Genomic DNA, 18,837 nt, shown 5'->3' on the forward strand with positions numbered 1-18,837 from the left:
ACCTATCTATACATCTAAAAAGCTTAATGAACTCCAAGCAGAATCAAAGAGTTCTTCACTGAGACTCATTATAGTCAAACTGTCAAAAACCAAAGACAGGAAGTCTTTTAAGCAGCAGTAAAGAAGTATATCATCACTTACAAAGGGATCTTAAGTAAGATTAAAGGTCAGCTTCTCTTTAGAAACCATAGAGGTTGGGCACCTGGGTGGCTCAGTGCGTTAATGCTTTTGGTTCCAGTTATGATCTCAGGGTCCTGGGATCAAGCCCTGAATCAGGCTTTCTGCTCAGCAGGAAGCCTGCTTCCCCATCTCTCTGCCTGCTGCTCTGCCTACTTGTACTCGCTTTCTCTCTCAAATAAAATCTTGAAAAGAAAGAAACCACGGAGGCTAATAAGGAGTGGGGTGATGTATTTACAGTATGTTTAAAAACAAAAACAAAAAAGCAAAATCCTACTAACAATTCTACATCTGGCTAAATTGTCTTTCAAAATGTGCAAGAATTTAAGACTAGATAAACATTGACTTAGGGAATTTGTCATGCGAGAAAAGCTCTAGGAAGTCATTCAGGGGAAATGAAAGGACACTAGATAGCAACTCAAAGCCATGTGAAAAGAATAAAGGACAGTGATACCACTTCAAACTTACTAGGGTAGCTATATTTTAAGAAAATGAAAAATAAAAAGTCTTGTCAAGGACATAGAGAAGTTGGAACCCTTGTGACATAGAGAAATTGGAACCCTTGTACGTTGCTGGTGGAAATGAAAAATAGTGCAGCCACCGTGAGAAACAGCTTTGTGGTTCCTCAGGTAAACAGGATAGCAAATAATAATAATAGTAATAATAACTAGTCCCTGCAATTCCGCTACTAGGTGTGTACCCAAAACAATTGGAAACAGATGTTCAAGCTAAAATTGTACATAAGTTTTCACAGTAGCACTGTTTACAAAATCCAAAATGTTCATCAACAAATAAAGGAAGTATGGCATATTCAATACAATGGAATATTACTCAGCCATAAATAAGTACAGTTTTTTGATACATGCTACAATATAGGTGAACCTTGAAAACATGCTAAGTAGAAAGAACCTAGATATGACACATACCATTTCATTTATGAGTAGGTAAATTCATAGAGACAAAATCTTATTAGAAGTTACCAAATGCTGAAGAATAAGGAGAAAAGGGATAGAAATTGCTTCATGGATACAGGTTTTCCTCTGAGGTTGATAAAAATGTTGTAGAACTAGGTAGAAGTGATGGTTACACACTGGATAAGAGTGTTCGAAATGCTACTGAATTATACATGTTAAAGTGGTTAACTTCATGTAATGCAAATTTTGCTTTGATAAAACATTTGCATAAAAATTGATTAATATATTCTATATGTGGGGTCTCTTATCTTTTGCATTTCTCCATTAAACATTCTTCTAAAAGAATATATTTTAAAGCTCTTTCATACACCTACGTACACAGTATTGTTGCATAGGCTCACTGTTGTATATTTAGGTTGTTTTGAATATAAATGAAATTAACATCCCAGTAGGTTTAATAAGTTGACTTTAAATGTGTAGCAAGGTTTTCTTTTTTTTTTTTTTTTTTGTAGCAAGGTTTTCAAGTGTTTCCAGAAAACATTTAAAAATAACTCTCAGAATACTTGTTGGTTCTAATACAAATAGATGTTTTTCAGCTAGTTTTTTTAAAAGTTTTTGGTTTTGGGGCATCTGGGTGGCTCAGTGGGTTAAACCTCTGCCTTTGGCTCAGGTCATGATCTTAGGGTCCTGGGATCAACTCCCCCATTGGGCTCTCTGCTCAGCAGGGAGCTTCCTTCCCCACCTCCAACCCCGCCTTCCTCTCTGCCTACTTGTGATCTCTCTCTCTGTCAAATAAATAAATTAAAAATTTTTGGTTATGAGATCTTAAAACTATGAACAACTTAAAAAATCATCCCTCTTAGATAATTCTGTGGTAATTTTTAAATATTTCTAAAATTTTATGCTCAACCTTATAGTAACCCTTATGTATTTCTTAAAACATTTGTTTCCATAAGTTTCATTTTCAAGGAAGTTTTGCATGACTAGTAATCCGTGTTTGATTTCTTTGTAGGGAGTAGATTTTTGCTGTTAGTGCTAGGTGATTATGTTTGCAGGCATACACGTGTGTGTTTCATTTTATGTGTGTTTCATTTTATGGGACAGGGCAAAACTATTTTTCTGGTTTGTGACATTGAAGTCTGTGACTTCTGGTAGTAAACTGAGCAATGAGAATAACGTAAGCTGATAAACTCAAAAAGATCTTATAAGTGAAATTTGTAATTGAGAAATTATCTCTGGAAATTAATAAAGGACATGTATCAGCTAAAGAGTACTTTTGTAACCTCAGTACAATTTTTATAAGGTTCACCCATTTAAAGTATATAATTCTGGTTTTTTTTACTGCACTGTGTAATGTTCAATAATTAATTTTAGAACATTTTTAAAATTTTTATTTATTTATTTGACAGACAGAAATCACAAGTAGGCAGAGAGGCAGGCAGAGAGAGAGGAGGAAGCAGGCTCCCTGCTGAGCAGAGAGCCCGATGCTGGGCTCAATCCCTGGACCCCGAGATCATGACCTGAGCTGAAGGCAGAGGCTTTAACCCACTGAGCCTCCCAGGCACCCCTGATATTAGAACATTTTTATTATCCCCTCTCCTCCCCTTAATTCTCCTAGCCCTGGGTAAAAACTAATCCACTTTCTCTATGGATTTGCCTCTTCTGGAAATTTGATATAAATGGAATCGTATGTGATCTTTTATGACTGCCTTTGAATTCAGTATGTTTTTAAGATTCACCCATGTTGTATAGCAGCATGAGTACTTTCTTTTTATTGCCAAATAATATTGCTTTGTATAGATACTACTTACCCATTCACCAGTTGATCTACATTTGCTTTTTCCTACTGTTTTGCTCTGTGAACAGTGCAGCCAGGAACATAAGTGTACAAGTTTTTGAGTGGTCATGTTTTCATATCTTCTGTGTACATACCTAAGAGTGGACCTTCTGGAACAAATGTTCAGCATTTTAAGGCACAATAAATAGTTTTCCAATGTAACTGCACCATTTTACATTCCTATTAGCAGTGTATGAGGGTTCCAGTTTCTCCACATTCTTTCTGACTTATTTTCTTTTTGATTATAGTAGTTCTATTGATTGTAAAAATCATAGGTTTTTTTTTATTTTCTAATGATTAATAATGTTGAACATCTCATGTGCTTGTCATTCTTTGCAAAATTTATCTTTGCAAAAATGTCTGTTCCAATCCTTTGCTCATTTTAATTTAATTTTTTTATTTTTATGTTATTTTATGTTTTTATTTAAATTCTAGTTAATTAACATACAGTGTAATATCAGTTTCAGGTATACAATATAGTGATTCAGCACTTGCATGCAACAAGTGCTCGTCACAAGGGCACTTTTTTCCCCCTTCCTTTGTCCATTTTAAAATAATTTGTCTTTCTGACTGTTGAAAATTAAGATTATTCTGAATATTAGTCCCATGAAAGATGTACTGCAGATATTTTCTCCTATTCTGTGTGCTGTCATTCCACTTTTTTGATGGTGACATTTGAAGCACAAGTTTTTTATTTTGATGAAATCCGACTTACACTTCTCCTTTATTGCTTATGCTTTTGGTGTTATAGTAAGAAATCATGGCATAACTCAGAATTACAAAGGTTTATCTTTTTTGAAAGATATTTGGTTTTTGTTTTTATATTTAGGTCTGTGATTCCTTTTTAAGGCAATAAAAAATTTATCTTTGAAAATTCTGTAAAATACGCATAACATAAAGTTTACCATCTTAACTTTTTTTTTAAAGCTTTTATTTTTTTGACTCTCCTGTTCAGCGTCATCATGGCGACCAGCACCGTGTGCCCAACCTGTTTCTCTCTCCCTGTTTATGTCCCCCTTGGAGGGCAGTGCCTGTATCTTTTCCATTCTCTGTTTCTAGTTAGGTGCTCAACAAATATTTTTGAATAAATATATGAATACGAGTACGGCCCAAGAGTTGTTTTCAGTATTTCTACTAAGAATGTAAAGTCAGGGCAGCTGCTTCCTTTCCCATCCTGCCTGTCACCCTCAAGTTCTAATTTCTCTCAGTTCTAAGTTTTAAATGCACATGCATCCTCCTCTTGCACCTCCTCCGTGAAACCCCCTAATTCCCTGTGTAACATCTCCAGTTCTCCTGATCTTTTGGAGAACATTTGAAGAGAAGTTTGAGAAATGTAAAATCAAGTGACCTGTAAATGAGCCCTCTCAGCCAGCAGAAATAAATTAGATGACCAAATCCCAGCCAACAGAGAGGGAGGGTTCATGGTGCCTTCCTTTTATACGTTTAGTTCTTTTTCATTATAAAGGAAATACGTATTTTTTTTTTTTAAGATTTTTATTTATTTACTTGACAGACAGAGATCACAAGTAGGCAGAGAGGCAGGCAGAGAGAGGGGAGAGGAAGCAGGCTCCCCGCAGAGCAGAGAGCCCGATGCTGGGCTCGATCCCAGAACCCTGGGATCATGACCCGAGCCGAAGGCAGAGGCTTTAAGCCACTGAGCCACCCAGGTGCCCCAGGAAATACATATTTCTTTAAAAAAAAAAAAAATTTTATTTATTTGAGAGAGAGAGAATGAGGACAAGCAAGGGGAAGGGTAGAGGAAGAGGGAGAAGTAGACTCTCTGTTGAGTAGGAAGCCCAGTTCAGGGCTTGATCCCAGGACCCTAGGACCATGACCTGAGCCAAAGGCAGATACTTAATTGACTGTGCCACCCAAGTGCCCCCATCTTAACTACTTTAAGTATGCAATTCAGTTGTGCTAACAATATTCACACTGTTGTACAACTGATCTCCAGAACTCTTCTAAGAAAACTAAAATTATATCCATTAAACCATAACTCCTCATTTCCTTTTCTCCCCAACCACTGACAACCACCATTCTAATTTCTTTGTCTATGAATTTTACTCCTTTAAGTGTCTCATAAAAGTGTGATCATAACAGTATTTATTTGTGACTATCTTACTTTGCTTAGCATTATGTCCTCAAGTTTTATCCATGTTGTAGCACGTGTCAGTTTCTTTCCTTTTTAAGGCTAATTTTCCATTGTATGTATATTCTACATTTCATTCATCCATCCATTCATCAGTGGACACTTGAGTTGCTTTCATCTTTTGATTATTTGTGAATAGTGCTGCTATGAACATGAGTGTACAGATAACTCCTTGAGACCCTACTTTTTAGTTTTTTTGGAGGTACAGGCCCAGAAGTGGAATTACTAGGGTCATTCTATTTTTAAGTTTTTATGGAACTGTCACTGTTTTTCATATATGCAATTGTATATATTATACAGGTTCATATACTTGTGCTGCCTATACCCATAGAGGTAATTTTTATGTATGGATTGCAAATTCATTCTTTACACATGAATAATCAGTTGTCCTAGCATTGAAAAGACTGTTGTTTTCCCATGAATTTTCTTAGCTCCTTCATTGAAAATCAAGTCACCATAAATGTTAGTGTTTATTTATGGACCATCAGTTCTGTTCCCTTGATCTGTATATTTATCCTGTGCCAGTATTACCCTGTTTAGATTACCTGTTTAGTAAGTTTTGATATCAGAAAGTGAGTCCTCCAACTTTGTCCATCCTTTTTTAGGGTTGGTTTGTCTACCATGGGTCCCTTGAATTTCTACATGAATTTTAGGATATGTTTGTCAGATTTTTGAAAAAAAAAGAAGAAGAAGAAGAAGAAGCCAGGTGGGATTTTTTTTTTTCCCAGCATAGCAGTATTCATTATTTTTTCACCACACCCAGTGCTCCATGCAATCCGTGCCCTCTCTAATACTCACCACCTGGTACCCCAACCTCCCACCCCCTCGCCACTTCAAACTGCTCAGATTGTTTTTCAGAGTCCATAGTCTCTCATGATTCACCTCTCCTTCCAGTTTCCCCCAACTGTTCTCTCCTCTCTAACTCCCCATGTCCTCCATGCTATTTGTTATGCTTCACAAATAAGTGAAACCATATGATAATTGACTCTCTCTGCTTGACTTATTTCACTCAGCGTAATCTCTTCCAGTCGCCAGGTGGGATTTTTGATAGGAATTGCCTTGAACCAATAAATCAAAATGGGGAATATTGCTATTTAACAGTATTATCTTTAAATACATTGGGTCAGTTTTCCATTTGTTTGATTGCCATAATGTTTTTTCAACAGTGTTCTATAGTGTGCTAGTTTTATATTTATTTTGGTAAATATGTTCTTAGGTATTTTATTTTTTGTGCTATTGTAAATAGAATTGTTTTTTTAAGTTTCATTTTTGGATTGTTTGCTGTAAAAGTACAGTTGAGTTTTGTATATTGAGCTTGAATCCTGCAACTTTCCTGAGCTTGTTTCTTACAACCTGGTTGGTTTTGTGTGGTTTCCTTGGAATTTTTTATATGAAGATCTTGTCATTTGCAAATACAGTTTTACTTCTTCCTTTCCAATCTGGATTTCTTTAATTTCTTTCTAGATTGTCCTGGGGAGGACATACAGTATGATGTTGAAGATAGGAGGAAGAATGGACATACTTGACTTATTCTTGTCCTAGGGGAAATCATCTAGTCTTTAACCATTTGGTATCATTTAATAATATTGGTTCTTCCAGTCCATAAACATGGAATATATTTTCATTTTTCATTTGTGTCATCTTCAGTTTCTTTCAGTGTTTTTTACAGCTTTCAGTTAGGTCTTAAGCCTCCTTGGTTAATTTTAGTCCTAGGACTTTTATTATTATTGGTTCGTTTGTAAATAGGATTATTTTCTTAATATCTCTTTCTGCTACTTCATTATTAGCATATAGAAATGCAACAGATTTCTGTGTATTAATTTTGTGTCCTACTTTACTGAATTAATTTTTCAGTTCTTACTAGAGATTTTTTGGTGGAGTCATTAGGATTTTCTTTATACAGTATTATGTCATCTACAAATAGTGAAGATTTTACTTTTTCTTGTCTTGCTGCTGTAGCTAGGACTTCCAGTACCTATGTTGAATTAAACTGGTGAAAGTGGATATCCTGATCTTGTTCCTGACCCTAGGGGAAAATTTTCCCGCTCTCAATTTCTCACCATTGAGTATGTTAGCTGTGGGATTTTCATATGTGGCCTTTATAATGTTGAGGTATGTTCTCTCTAAACCTACTTTGTTGAGGGTTTTTATCATGAATGGATGTTGTACTTTATCAGATGCTTTTTGTGCATTTATTGGGATGATCTTATGGTTTTATTCTTTCTCTTTTTAATATAATAATGCTACAAACAATGAATGGCGCAACCAAGAAATCAAAGAAGAAATCAGAGAATACACGGAGACAAATGAAAATGAAAACACAATGGTTCAGAATCTTTGGGATACAGCTAAAACAGTTCTCAGAGGGTAGATTATATTAGTACAGGCCTACTTCAAGAAGCAAGAAAAATCTCAAGGAATCTAACCTTATACCTAAAGGATCTAGAAAAAGAACAAAGTCCAGAGCCAGTGGAATGAAGGAAATAATAAAAATTAGAGCAGAAGTAAATGAAATAGAGATTTAAGAAACAATAGACCTGATCAATGAAACCAGGAAATAGTTCTTTGAAAAGATTAACAAACTTGATAATCCTTTAGTAAGACTTACCAAAAAAAGAAGAGAGGATTCAATAAATAATAAAATCAGAAATAAATAATATCAGAAATGAAGGAGGAGAAATAACAACCAATACCACAGAAATGCAAAGAATTATAAGAATATTATTAAAAACTATATGCCAACAAATTGGGCAACCTAGAAGAAATGGATAAATTCCTAAGAAACATAGCACCTTCTAAAACTGACTCAGAAAAAAACAGAAAATTTGAACAGACCAATTACTAGCAATGAAATTGAATCAGTAATAAACTCCCAACAAACAAAAGTCCAGGACCTGGTGGATTCACAGGTTAATTCTACCAGTCATTTAAAGAAGAGTTAATACCTATTCTCAAACCATTCCAGAAAATAGAAGAAGGAAACTTTAAGATTCATTCCATAATGCCACATTACCCTGATACCAAAATTGTATAAAGACATTACAGAAAAATAGTACTGTGGGCCAGTATGTCTTATGAACATAGATGCAGAAATCTTTGACAAATATTAGCAACCTCAATCTAATAATACATTAAATAAAATTATTCACCATGATTAAGTGGGATTTATTCCTAGGATGCGAGTGTGGTTAAATATTTGCAAATAAATCAACATGATACATTACATTAACATGCAAAAGGATAAAAACCATATGGTCATCTCAGTAGATGAGTTTTTAAAAATTATTTTATTTTATATTTAAATTCAATTAACATTTAAGGCTACCTTATGGTTTCAGAGGTTGAGGTCAGTGATTCATCAGTCTTATATAACACCCAGTGTTCATTACATCACATGCCCTCCTTGATGTCCATCACCCAGTTACCCCATCCCTCCATCCCTACCCTCTTCCAGCGTTTCCTATGATTATGAGTCTCATATGGTTTGTGTCCATCTCTGGTTTCATCTTGTTTTATTTTTTTCCTCTCTTTCTCTATGATCCTCTGTTTTGTTTCTTAAATTCCACAAATGAGTAAGATCATATGATAATTATCTTTCTGTTATTGACTTCTTTTGCTTAGCATATCCTCTAGTTCCATCCACATTGTTGCAAATGACAAGATTTCTATCTTTTTTTTTTTTTTAAGATTTTATTTATTTGACAGACAGGATCACAAGTAGGCAGAGAGGCAGGCAGAGAGAGAGAGGGAAGCAGGCTCCCTGCTGAGCAGAGAGTCCGATCCAGGGCTCCATCCCAGGACGCTGGGACCATGACCTGAGCTGAAAGCAGAGGCTTTAACCCACTGAGCAACCCAGGTGCCCCAAGATTTCTTTCTTTCTTTCTTTCCTTTTTTTAAAAAATTTTTTTTAAGATATCATTTTCTTGATGGCTGACTAATATTCTGGTGTGTGTGTGTGTGTATACACATACATACCACATCTTTATGCATTCATCTGTTGATGGACATCTGGGCTCTTTCCAAGTTGGTTATTGTGGACATTGCTGCTATAAACATTGGGGTGCAGCTGCCTCTCCAGATCACTACATTTGTTTCTTTGGGGTAAATCCCTAGTAATGCAATTGCTGGGTTATAGGGTAGCTCTGTTTTCAACTTTTTGAGGAACCTCCATGCTTTTTTCCAGAGTAGCAACACCAGTTTACATTCCCACCAACAATGTAGGAAGGTTCCCCTTTCTCTGCATCTTCACCAACATCTGTCATTTTCTGACTTGTTAATTTTAGCCATTCTGACTGGTGTGAAGTGATAACTCATTGTGTTTTTGATTTGTATTTCCCTGATGCCTAGTGATGTTGAACATTTTTTCGTGTTGGCCATTTGTATGTCTTCTTTGGAGAAATGTCTGTTCATGTCTTCTGCCCATTTCTTGCCTGGATTATTTCTTTCAGTTTGATAAGTTCTTTATAGATTTTGGGTACTAGTCCTTTATCTGATATGTCATTTGAAAATATCTTCTTCTATTCTGTTGGTTGTCTTTCAATTTTGTCAACTGTTTCCTTCGCTGTGCAAAAGCAGTCATAGTTTTAATTTGCATTTCCTTAATGTAAATGGTATTGAACACATTGTTACACCCCTATTCCCCATCTCTGTTCTAATAAGAGAAATGCTGGGGTTTTATTCATTTTTCTGATTGGGTTGTCTTTTTTTTTTTTTTTTAAAGCTATTAAGGTTTCAACGTCCTTATGTGTGTTAGATACAAGTGTTTATTGGATATAAGGCTTGGAAAATTTTCTTCCAGCCTATAGCTGGGAGAGAGAGGGACCCATCATTGCTGCTGTAAGGAAAAGTCCAGTTACCCTGTGTGGTCTCCACACAGGAAGGGGTAGCTCCTTACCAGACATCATGGGTTAAAAATAGGTCCTGGGCCCCTGCTTGGCCATCTCTAATACCTTGGCTTAGATGTTGGGGTGTCTTGTCATTTAGCAAGGATAGAGGTTTAGGCTCCTCATTTAGCCTTTTCTGATATGAGAAAAACAGGCGTCCCCCCCCACCCCCGACCATGGTGTTTGGCTGGAATAGAGCAGTTATGGTCTAAAAGTTTTCTGTCTTGTTAGACTTTGCTTTTACTGTTTTGTTTGTATTGTTTTGTTTTGTTTTTTAAGCTAATGAGGGTGGGTTTTTATTAGAGACTTTGTCTATGCCCCTTTTTTCCTGTGTTGCTGGCCTCTTTAGCTCCTAAATCTGGAATATATGAGTTACAAAGAAAACCCAGGGATTTCACTACCATGTCCTTCCTCTGGTCCCAGAATCCCTAGCCCACCTGCCTTCTCTCCATCTTTCAGATAATTCTTATGTTTTTTTATATATAATGTCTAGGACTTTTAGTTACACTTATCAGACAAATAGGAGAAGGTACAACTACTCCATTACATCAGAAGTGACAGCATAATTTTAGGTATTTTTATTTGAAATCAAATGTGGCTGTTACCATCACATAGGATGCCAGGTAATGACTTCATAGGTAAGACAGAAATCTCAAAGAAGTTTTATCTTTATGGTAGCTTAGCTTCTGATCCAGTACCCCAGAAAGAAGTACTCGTTCTTTTTCCTATTTTTAGGAATAGTCCTTTACTTATTCTTTTTTTTTTTTTAAAGACTTTATTTATTTGAGAAAGAGAGACAACGAGAGAGAGCATGGAAGGGGAGAAGGTCAGAGGGAGAAGCAGTCTCCCCATGGAGCTGGGAGCCCGATGCGGGACTTGATCCTGAGACCCCAGGATCATGACCTGAGCCAAAGGCAGTTGCTTAACCAACTGAGCCATCCAGGCGCCCCTCCTTTCCTTATTTTTATTGGTATAATATTAGGGTATAGACCAAGCTTCTGTAACAAAGAGACCCCCCAAATGCAATGGCTCACATATGGTATTTTATTTTCCTTTTTTATAGTAGTCTAGGATAGGAAGAGGAGCTCTGTTCCTTAAACGTATCCAAAGACCCAAGCATACTTGGCAGCTAAGCCATTTGCACACATGGCTTCTGAGATTGTTCTAGATATTACCATTTTCAGCTGGCAAGAGTAATGCTGATGATAGTGATGGTGATAGTAGGGGAACATCGAGGTCAAGAATTTGATTTTCTAAGGACAGGAGGCAGAATTTATACTTACTGCTTTTGCTCATATACCATTGGCCTAAACTTAGTCATAACGGTCATTCCTAGGTAAAGGAACCTGGAAAGGTCTCCAGTTTTGTGTCCATGTGACCAGCAAAAGTTGGGGTAAGGGACCTCTGTTACTAAAAGCAAATAGCTGAGAATACTGAGGGACCAAAGTAGTCTTTACTTTTGTTAGTTTAGTGAAACATTTTTGAAAAAAAATTTTAAGATTTTATTTATTTGACACAGAGATCACAAGTAAGCAGAGAGGCAGACAGAGGGAGAGGGGGAAGCAGGCTCCCTGCTGAGCAGAGAGCCCAATGTGGGGCTCAAGATCATGACCGGAGCCGAGGGCAGAGGCTTAACCCACTGAGCCACCCAGGCACCCCTAGTGAAACATTTTTAGAAGAAATTAACAATGTGGTCTTACATACACAGACATTTCTCCAAAGAAGACATGGAAATGGCTAATAGACACAAGAAAAAATGTTCATCATCACTAGCCATCAGGGAGATTCAAATCAAAACCACATTGAGATACCACCTTACACCAGTTAGAATGGCCAAAATTAGCAAGACAGGAAACAACGTGTATTGTAGAGGATGTGGAGAAAGGGGAACCTTCTTATACTGTTGGTGCAAATGCAAGTTGGTGCAGTCACTTTGGGAAATAGCATGGAGCTTCCCTATGACCCTGCAATTGTACTGCTGGGTATTTACCCGAAAGATACAGATGTAGTGAAAAGAAGGGCCATCTGTACCCCAATGTTCATAGCAGAAATGGACACAGTTGCCAAGCTTTGGAAGGAACCAGGGTGCCCTTCAATGGACGAATGGATAAAGAAGATATGGCCCATATATACTATGGAGTATTATGCCTCCATCAGAAAGGATGAACACCCACCTTTTTTTAAGAACATGGATGGGACTGGAAGAGATTATGCTAAGTGATATAAGTTAAGCAGAGAGATTCGATTATCATATGGTTTCTCTTGCTTATGGAGCATTAGGAATAACATGGAGGACATGGGGAAAATGAGAGGAGAAGGGAGTTGGGGGAAATGAGAGAGGGACATGAACCATGAGAAACTGTGGACTCTTAGAATCAATCCGAGGGTTGTGGAGGGGGGGGTGGTTGGGTGAGCCTGGTGGTGGGTTTTATGGAAGGCATGAGTTGCATGGAGCACTGGGTGTGGCATAAACAATGAATTCTGTTACACTGAAAAGAAATTTTAAAAAATTTTAAAAAGAAAAAATAATAAATGTACCGTTCGGGGGGGGGGGGCGAACTGTGTGGTCTTAGTTATCATGAGCCATTTTATCCTATAGTTAACTGTCCTTTTTGTTATGTTCCTACCTGTTTTATTGTAATAGATCAACAGGACCTTTGTGGTCAAATCTTAGCCTGGATTATGTAACTGGTTTATATAAGTATTCGGACTACAAGTAAGAACTTGTTTATATCTTCTAGGGTGTACGGAGTCCACGGGGAATAGGATGCAAGCCAGAAGCTGTATGTAGTCACATTATTATTGAGAGCCATGAAAAAGGATGTTTCAGGACTCTAACTGCTGAACAACCACAATTGGATAGTCACCCTTGTGTTTTCAGATCTGCTGACCCCTCAGAAATGATCAGAGGACAACAGAGTCCATCATCATGGAGAACCAGACACATCGACCTTTCCAAATCACTAGACCAGAGTAACCCCCATTTCAAAGTTTGGAATTCCTTGCAGTTACGAAGTCATTCCCCATTTCAAAACTTTACAGCTGATGACTTCAGAATTAGCCAGGGTCTTCGAATGCCATTTCATGAAAAGATAGACCCTTGGCTCTCAGAATTAGTAGAACCTGCTTCTGTGCCATCTGAAGAAATGGATTGTCATTCTTCATCACAAATGCTGCCCCCAGAACCCTTGAAAAAGTTAACTACTTCCATCACTTTTTCATCTCACCGACATTCTAAATGCTTTTCAGATTCCTCTGTTTTTAAGGTTGGTGTTACTGAAGGTAGCCAATGTACTGGAGCCTCTGTGGGGGTATTTAATTCTCATTTCACTGAAGAGCAAAATCCTCCCAAAGATCTAGAACAGAGATCCTCTTCCCCTTCGTCATTTAAAATTGTTAGTCATTCACCAGATAAAGCTGTGACTATCTTAGCAGAAAGTGGTAGACAAAGCCAAAAACTATCTGTTGAACATTCTCAGCAAGAAGAAGAACTCTTAGAAAGATCAGATTTTAAAGGCAGTGATTCTGAGCCCAGTACCAGTGAAAAGGGTAGCAATGTCAAGGAAGTTCATTTTTCTGATAACCATACCTTCATTAGAATGAGCAGACCTAGTTCCACACTAGGAGTAAAAGAGAAGAATGTAACTATAACTCCAGATATTGCTTCGCACATTATTCTTGAACAACGAGAGCTCTTTGAACCAAGCAAAGCCTCACATGCGGATCACCATGTGAGAAAACATTCTCCCCCTCCTCAACATCAAGATTACATAGCTCCAAACCTTCCTTGTCGCATTTTTCTTGAAAAACGAGAACTCTTTGAACGAAGCAAAACCCCACATTTAGATCATCAAATGAGAGAAAACCACTGTCCCTTTCCTCAAAGTCAGGATTATATAGCTTCAGACATTCCTTCTTCCATTTTTCTTGAACAACGTCAGCTCTTTGAACAAAGCAAAACCCCAGATGTAGATCACATGGGAAAATACCATTCCCCTCTTCCTCAAGGTCAGGATTATATAGTAGAAAAGAATAACCAGCATAAGTTTAAATCATACATTTCCAGTATGATAAATGTTGAAGCCAAATTCAATAATGTGGTGTCCCAGTCAGCCCCAAATCAGTGTACATTAGTAACATCTGCATCTACTCCACCCACAAATAGAAAAGCACTTTCTTGTGTTCGTATAACTCTTTATCCCAAGACTCCTTCCAAGTTGGATAGTGGAACCTTAGATAAAAGATTTCACTCATTGGATCCTGCTTCTAAAACAAGGATGAATAGTGAGTTTAACCCTGACCTACAAACTATATCTTCAAGATCATTGGAACCAACCTCCAAATTATTGACCGGTAAACCTGTAGCACAGAATCAACAATCTTTAGGTTTTCTAGGACCTAAATCTTCACCGGACTTCCAAGTTGTACAGTCTCCTCCTCCAGATAGTGATACTATTTCCCAGGACTTGAAAACCATACTTTTTCAGAATAGCCAGATAGTAACCTCAAGGCAAACACAAGTGAACATTTCAGATTTGGAAGGATATTCCAGTTCAGAAGGGACTCCGGTATCTGCAGATCGGTGAGTCTCAATGCGATGACAAGCAAGCTGATGGAATTTGGGATAGAGGGTTTTAAATACTTAAGCAAATGTAAGTTCTTGGGGGAAAGGCAGTACAATTTTTCTTAGGGGAGGTTGTAACTGACTATTCTTCTAGAAGTCTTTCAAGACATAAATACCTAGGTAAAAGAGAATGTCTGAAAGTAATGTATTTATAATTTCAGAGGGCTTTTGACAAGACTTGGCATTGAGTGTTTCAAAACATCACATTACTTTGGGAAGAGTCTTTGATCATCCCATCGTACAATTTACTAATTGTTTATTGTATTGGAAATATGCTGAACACCAGGCTTTGGGATATGTGCATGTGCTCACTCTCTTGCTTGTTTCTGCATGTTCTCTCTCTCTCCCTTCTTGGTTTCCATTTCATGATTCTCCTTAAATATTTAGTATTTATAATGAAAAGTAACTTTCCAGCAGAGAATCTTGGCTTACATCACTTTAGTCAAGTTATCAAGGGTAACATCACCAGTAATGCATGTCAATATAATGTTCTCTTTGATGTGATACCCCACTTTACAGTGTATTATAGGGAAGGAAACCCAGGTCAGGACTAAATGCATTACATTTATACTATTCAGACTAATTTTAAGACTATCATTAATTCAGTTTTACATTTTGAATCCTTTAAAATACAGCTAAACAGAATTACCCTGCGTGTTTCACGGTCTACCTGATAGTTGAGAAAGCAGCATATCGTAGTGAAGAGCCTGGGTTCGTAAAGAAGGAAGGGAAAAAAAGGTTTGTTCAGCATCCACGTGTGGTGGTCACGGCAGTGAGGGACTTCTGTATGTTATCTCATTTAATGCTCATGATAACCCTATGAGGTAGGTTTTTTATTCTCTGGGAAACCAAGATGCTAATATTGCTACTTTGTCAGCAGACAGTATGGTCTCACGTAATGCTGGGTTTGGGGGGGTTTTTTGGCCTTTTTTTTAAATTAATTAATTTATTTTTTGAGGGTGGGAAGGGTCGGGGGAGAGGGAGAGAAAATCTCAAGCAGGCTCCCCTGAGCCATCCAGGTGCCCCCACACATACTGCTGTTTGTAAGCAACAGAAGAGGCATTCTAGTGCAGTCTGTTTAAAGCAAGAGGTCATTCACTGCATGGTAGCGTCTCCCCAAACCTTGAACCCTGCTTTCAGCTTCTCTATCAGCTATTCTCCTGGACAAGTCATTTAATATCTTTGGTACTCATATGTGGATAATGGTGGGAGGAAAGGCTTGAAAAGCTGCCGGAAGGCCCCTTATAGCTCTAAAACTTAGTGATTTAGATTGAATTGGGCCTGAAAAACAGGGTCAGTCTCCGCTTTCAGTATTATAATACTGAATTAGTGTTGAATTCCTCAAATGAGAAGAAAATAATAGGTGACTATAAATATAAACTAAAAATAATGCCATTTGTCTAGAACGTACTAAGTGCCATCTGTTATAGTAGGTGTGGATATCATTTTATACTTAATATAAACATCAGGATTTTAAAATCCTTAATACTTGGAGAAATTTAATGTTTGGCCCAATACCAGTGCTTGGCTATTGTTAAGTGTTAAAAGGTGGCATTTGAATCTAGTTTGTCTGACTCCAGAGTCCATAGTAGTTCAAAGGGTACCTGGGTGTCTTAGTTGGTTAAGCATCTCCCTTCAGCTTTGGTCATGACCCCAGAGTCCCAGGATGGAGCCCCACATTGGCCTTCCCTCTCAGCAGGGAGTCTGCTTCTTTCTCTGACCCTCCGCCCTCTTGTGCTCTCTCTCTCAAATAAATAAAATCTTTAGAAAAAACAACAGTAATTCAAACCACACACACACACACACACACACACACACACACACACACACATCTGTATACATATGTGTATATACATATGAATAAAATGTGTAAGTATGTGTGTATTGTTTTAAAACTTCTTAATTTTGAGATTAAGTTTACAGAGGTATTAGAAAAATAGGAAGATTTCTTGTATTATTTATTGCTGTGTAACATATTACTCTAAAATGTAGCAGCTTAAAAGAATATTAATATGAGTTTCAATGAGTCAGAGATCTGGGTGAGGCTTAGCTGGGTGCTTTGGGCCCAGGGTCTCTTATAGGGTTGCAAACAAGGTATTGCCTGCAGCTGTAGTCCCATATTGAGGCTTGATTGAGAGGATATGCTTCCAGGCTTGTTCACATGGCTACTGGCCAGAGACATCATTCCCTTCCTTCCATAAGGCAGCACAAATATGACAGCCAGATGTTCCTCAGAGTGAACATGTGAGAGAACAAGGAAGGATACCCAAAACAAACGTCATAGTCTTTGCAACCTAACTTTCTATGTGAATCTCACCACTTCTGCCACTTTCTCTTCAGTAGAAATGAATCACTATTTACTCAAGGATTCGGGGTTACACAAGGGTGTAAATACCAGGATTCAGAGATCATTGGGGAATATCTTAGAGGGTGCCAATATATCCTTTACCAAAGATTCCTCTATGTTAACATCTTGCCATAACATCATAACCATAAAACATTTAACCAAAACTAAGAAACTATCCTTCATATAAAATTATACCTAAAATATAAACTGATTTGGTTTGGATTTCACCTGATTTTTCCACAATTGAACATTTTTTGCTTCAGATCCAACCCAAGATCCCACCAAGATTCCACCTTGTGTTACAGTTGTCATGTCAACTTTATTTCCTCCACTCTGTGGCTGTCCTTGTTTTTATGACATTGACACTGAAGAGAAGTGATTACTTATTTTGGAGAAAGTTTTTACTTAGTTTTACTTGATGTCTGAGGAGTATATTGAGATTATGCTTTTTTTTAAGATTTATTTTTTAATTATTAACATATAATGTATTATTTCAGGAGTACAGGTCTGTGATTCATCAGTCTTAACATTATTCACAGCACTTGCATTGCATGTCATTAGGGAGCAGCACATTAAGTTGATATGCATTACTGGTGATGTTAACCTTGATCACTTGGCTGCAGTGGTGTCTACCAAGACACTCCACTGTGCAGTTACTGTTTTTCCTTTGTATAAATACTGGGTATTTGAGGGAGAAACTGGTAGACTGTGTAAACATCCTGTTTCTGCTTAAACTTTGATCACTAATTTTAGCATTCATCACTGGATCTTGCCCGTAGCAATTATTACTCTGGTATTCTAATGGAGTTTTTATATTTCTTTCATTCTTATTAGGTGGAATTTTTCTATAAGCAAGAGCTATGGTTCCTTCTCCATTTATTTATTACTTTATTAATGTACATCAGTATGGATTCCAGGGCATTTATTTCATTCTTTGGATTGTAAGCAATACTACTCAAATTAATCCAGTTTTAGCTATTGAGAACATTTTCATGTTGGCTATTGTACCCTGCACTAGCCCCTCTGCCGCCCCCATCAACCATTTCTCCCAAGAACTCTTGTTTCCTGTTCCCTCCCTCCCTCCATCCCTTCCTCCCTCCTTTCTTCCTTGTTTTACCTTTCATTTCTTTTTCCCTTCTTGAAAAAAGGATTTTTTTCTAGCTTTTTTGACACGTAATTTACATAAAACATTGTGTAAGTTTACTAGTGTGTAAACTAGTTTACTAGTGTGTAAACTAGTTTACTAGTTTGTAGTGTGTTGATTTGATGCACATATATTGCAAAACAATTACCACTATACATTAGCTAATACCTCTGCCCTGTCACATAATTGCCTTTACTTTTTGCGGTGAAAACATTTAAGGTTTTCTGTTTTAACAACTTTCAAGTGTATGATATTATTGTTAGCTATCATTACAATGCTGTGCATAGATCTCCAGAACATCTTCATCTTCTAGTTGGAAGTTCATATCCTTTGACCACAATCTCCCCGTTTCTCTCACCCTCCAGTCCCTGATCATTCCCTTTCTACTCTTCTACTCTCTGTTTCTAGGAGTTTGGCTGTTCTGGGTTCCACATATGTATCATACAGTTTCTGTCTTTCTCTGTCTGACTTTTTCACTTAGCATAGTGCCCTTAAGGTCCATCTGTGTTGTTGCAAATGCAGGATTTCCTTCTTTTTAATGGCTGAATAATATAATACTATATATAATATATAGATACGTATAAATAGCACATCTTTATCCCTTCATATATTGATGGACACTTGGGTTGTTTCCAGATTGGCTATTATGAATTAATGACGTAGGAGGGTAGATCTCTCTTCAATATCCTGTTTTCATTTCCTTTGAATATATACCCACAAATGAGATTGCTGGCTCATATGGCAATTCTGTTTTTAAGTTTT

The 18,837-nt window shown here is 37.2% G+C and overlaps 1 protein-coding gene across 8 annotated transcripts in view; it reads left to right on the forward strand.

Annotated features, from left to right (window-relative positions):
* Positions 1-18,837, forward strand: part of ALMS1 (ALMS1 centrosome and basal body associated protein) — a 202,152-nt gene that overhangs the window by 84,255 nt on the left and 99,060 nt on the right. For all 8 annotated transcript variants that reach the window (XM_032352471.1, XM_032352467.1, XM_032352468.1 and 5 more), the window contains one exon: positions 12,702-14,542. In XM_032352471.1, coding sequence (XP_032208362.1) covers positions 12,702-14,542 — 1,841 coding nt within the window. The remainder of the gene's footprint in view (positions 1-12,701; positions 14,543-18,837) is intronic.

The sequence above is a fragment of the Mustela erminea genome, chromosome 7 (genome assembly GCF_009829155.1).
Source record: "Mustela erminea isolate mMusErm1 chromosome 7, mMusErm1.Pri, whole genome shotgun sequence".
In the NCBI taxonomy this organism is placed as follows: domain Eukaryota; kingdom Metazoa; phylum Chordata; class Mammalia; order Carnivora; family Mustelidae; genus Mustela; species Mustela erminea.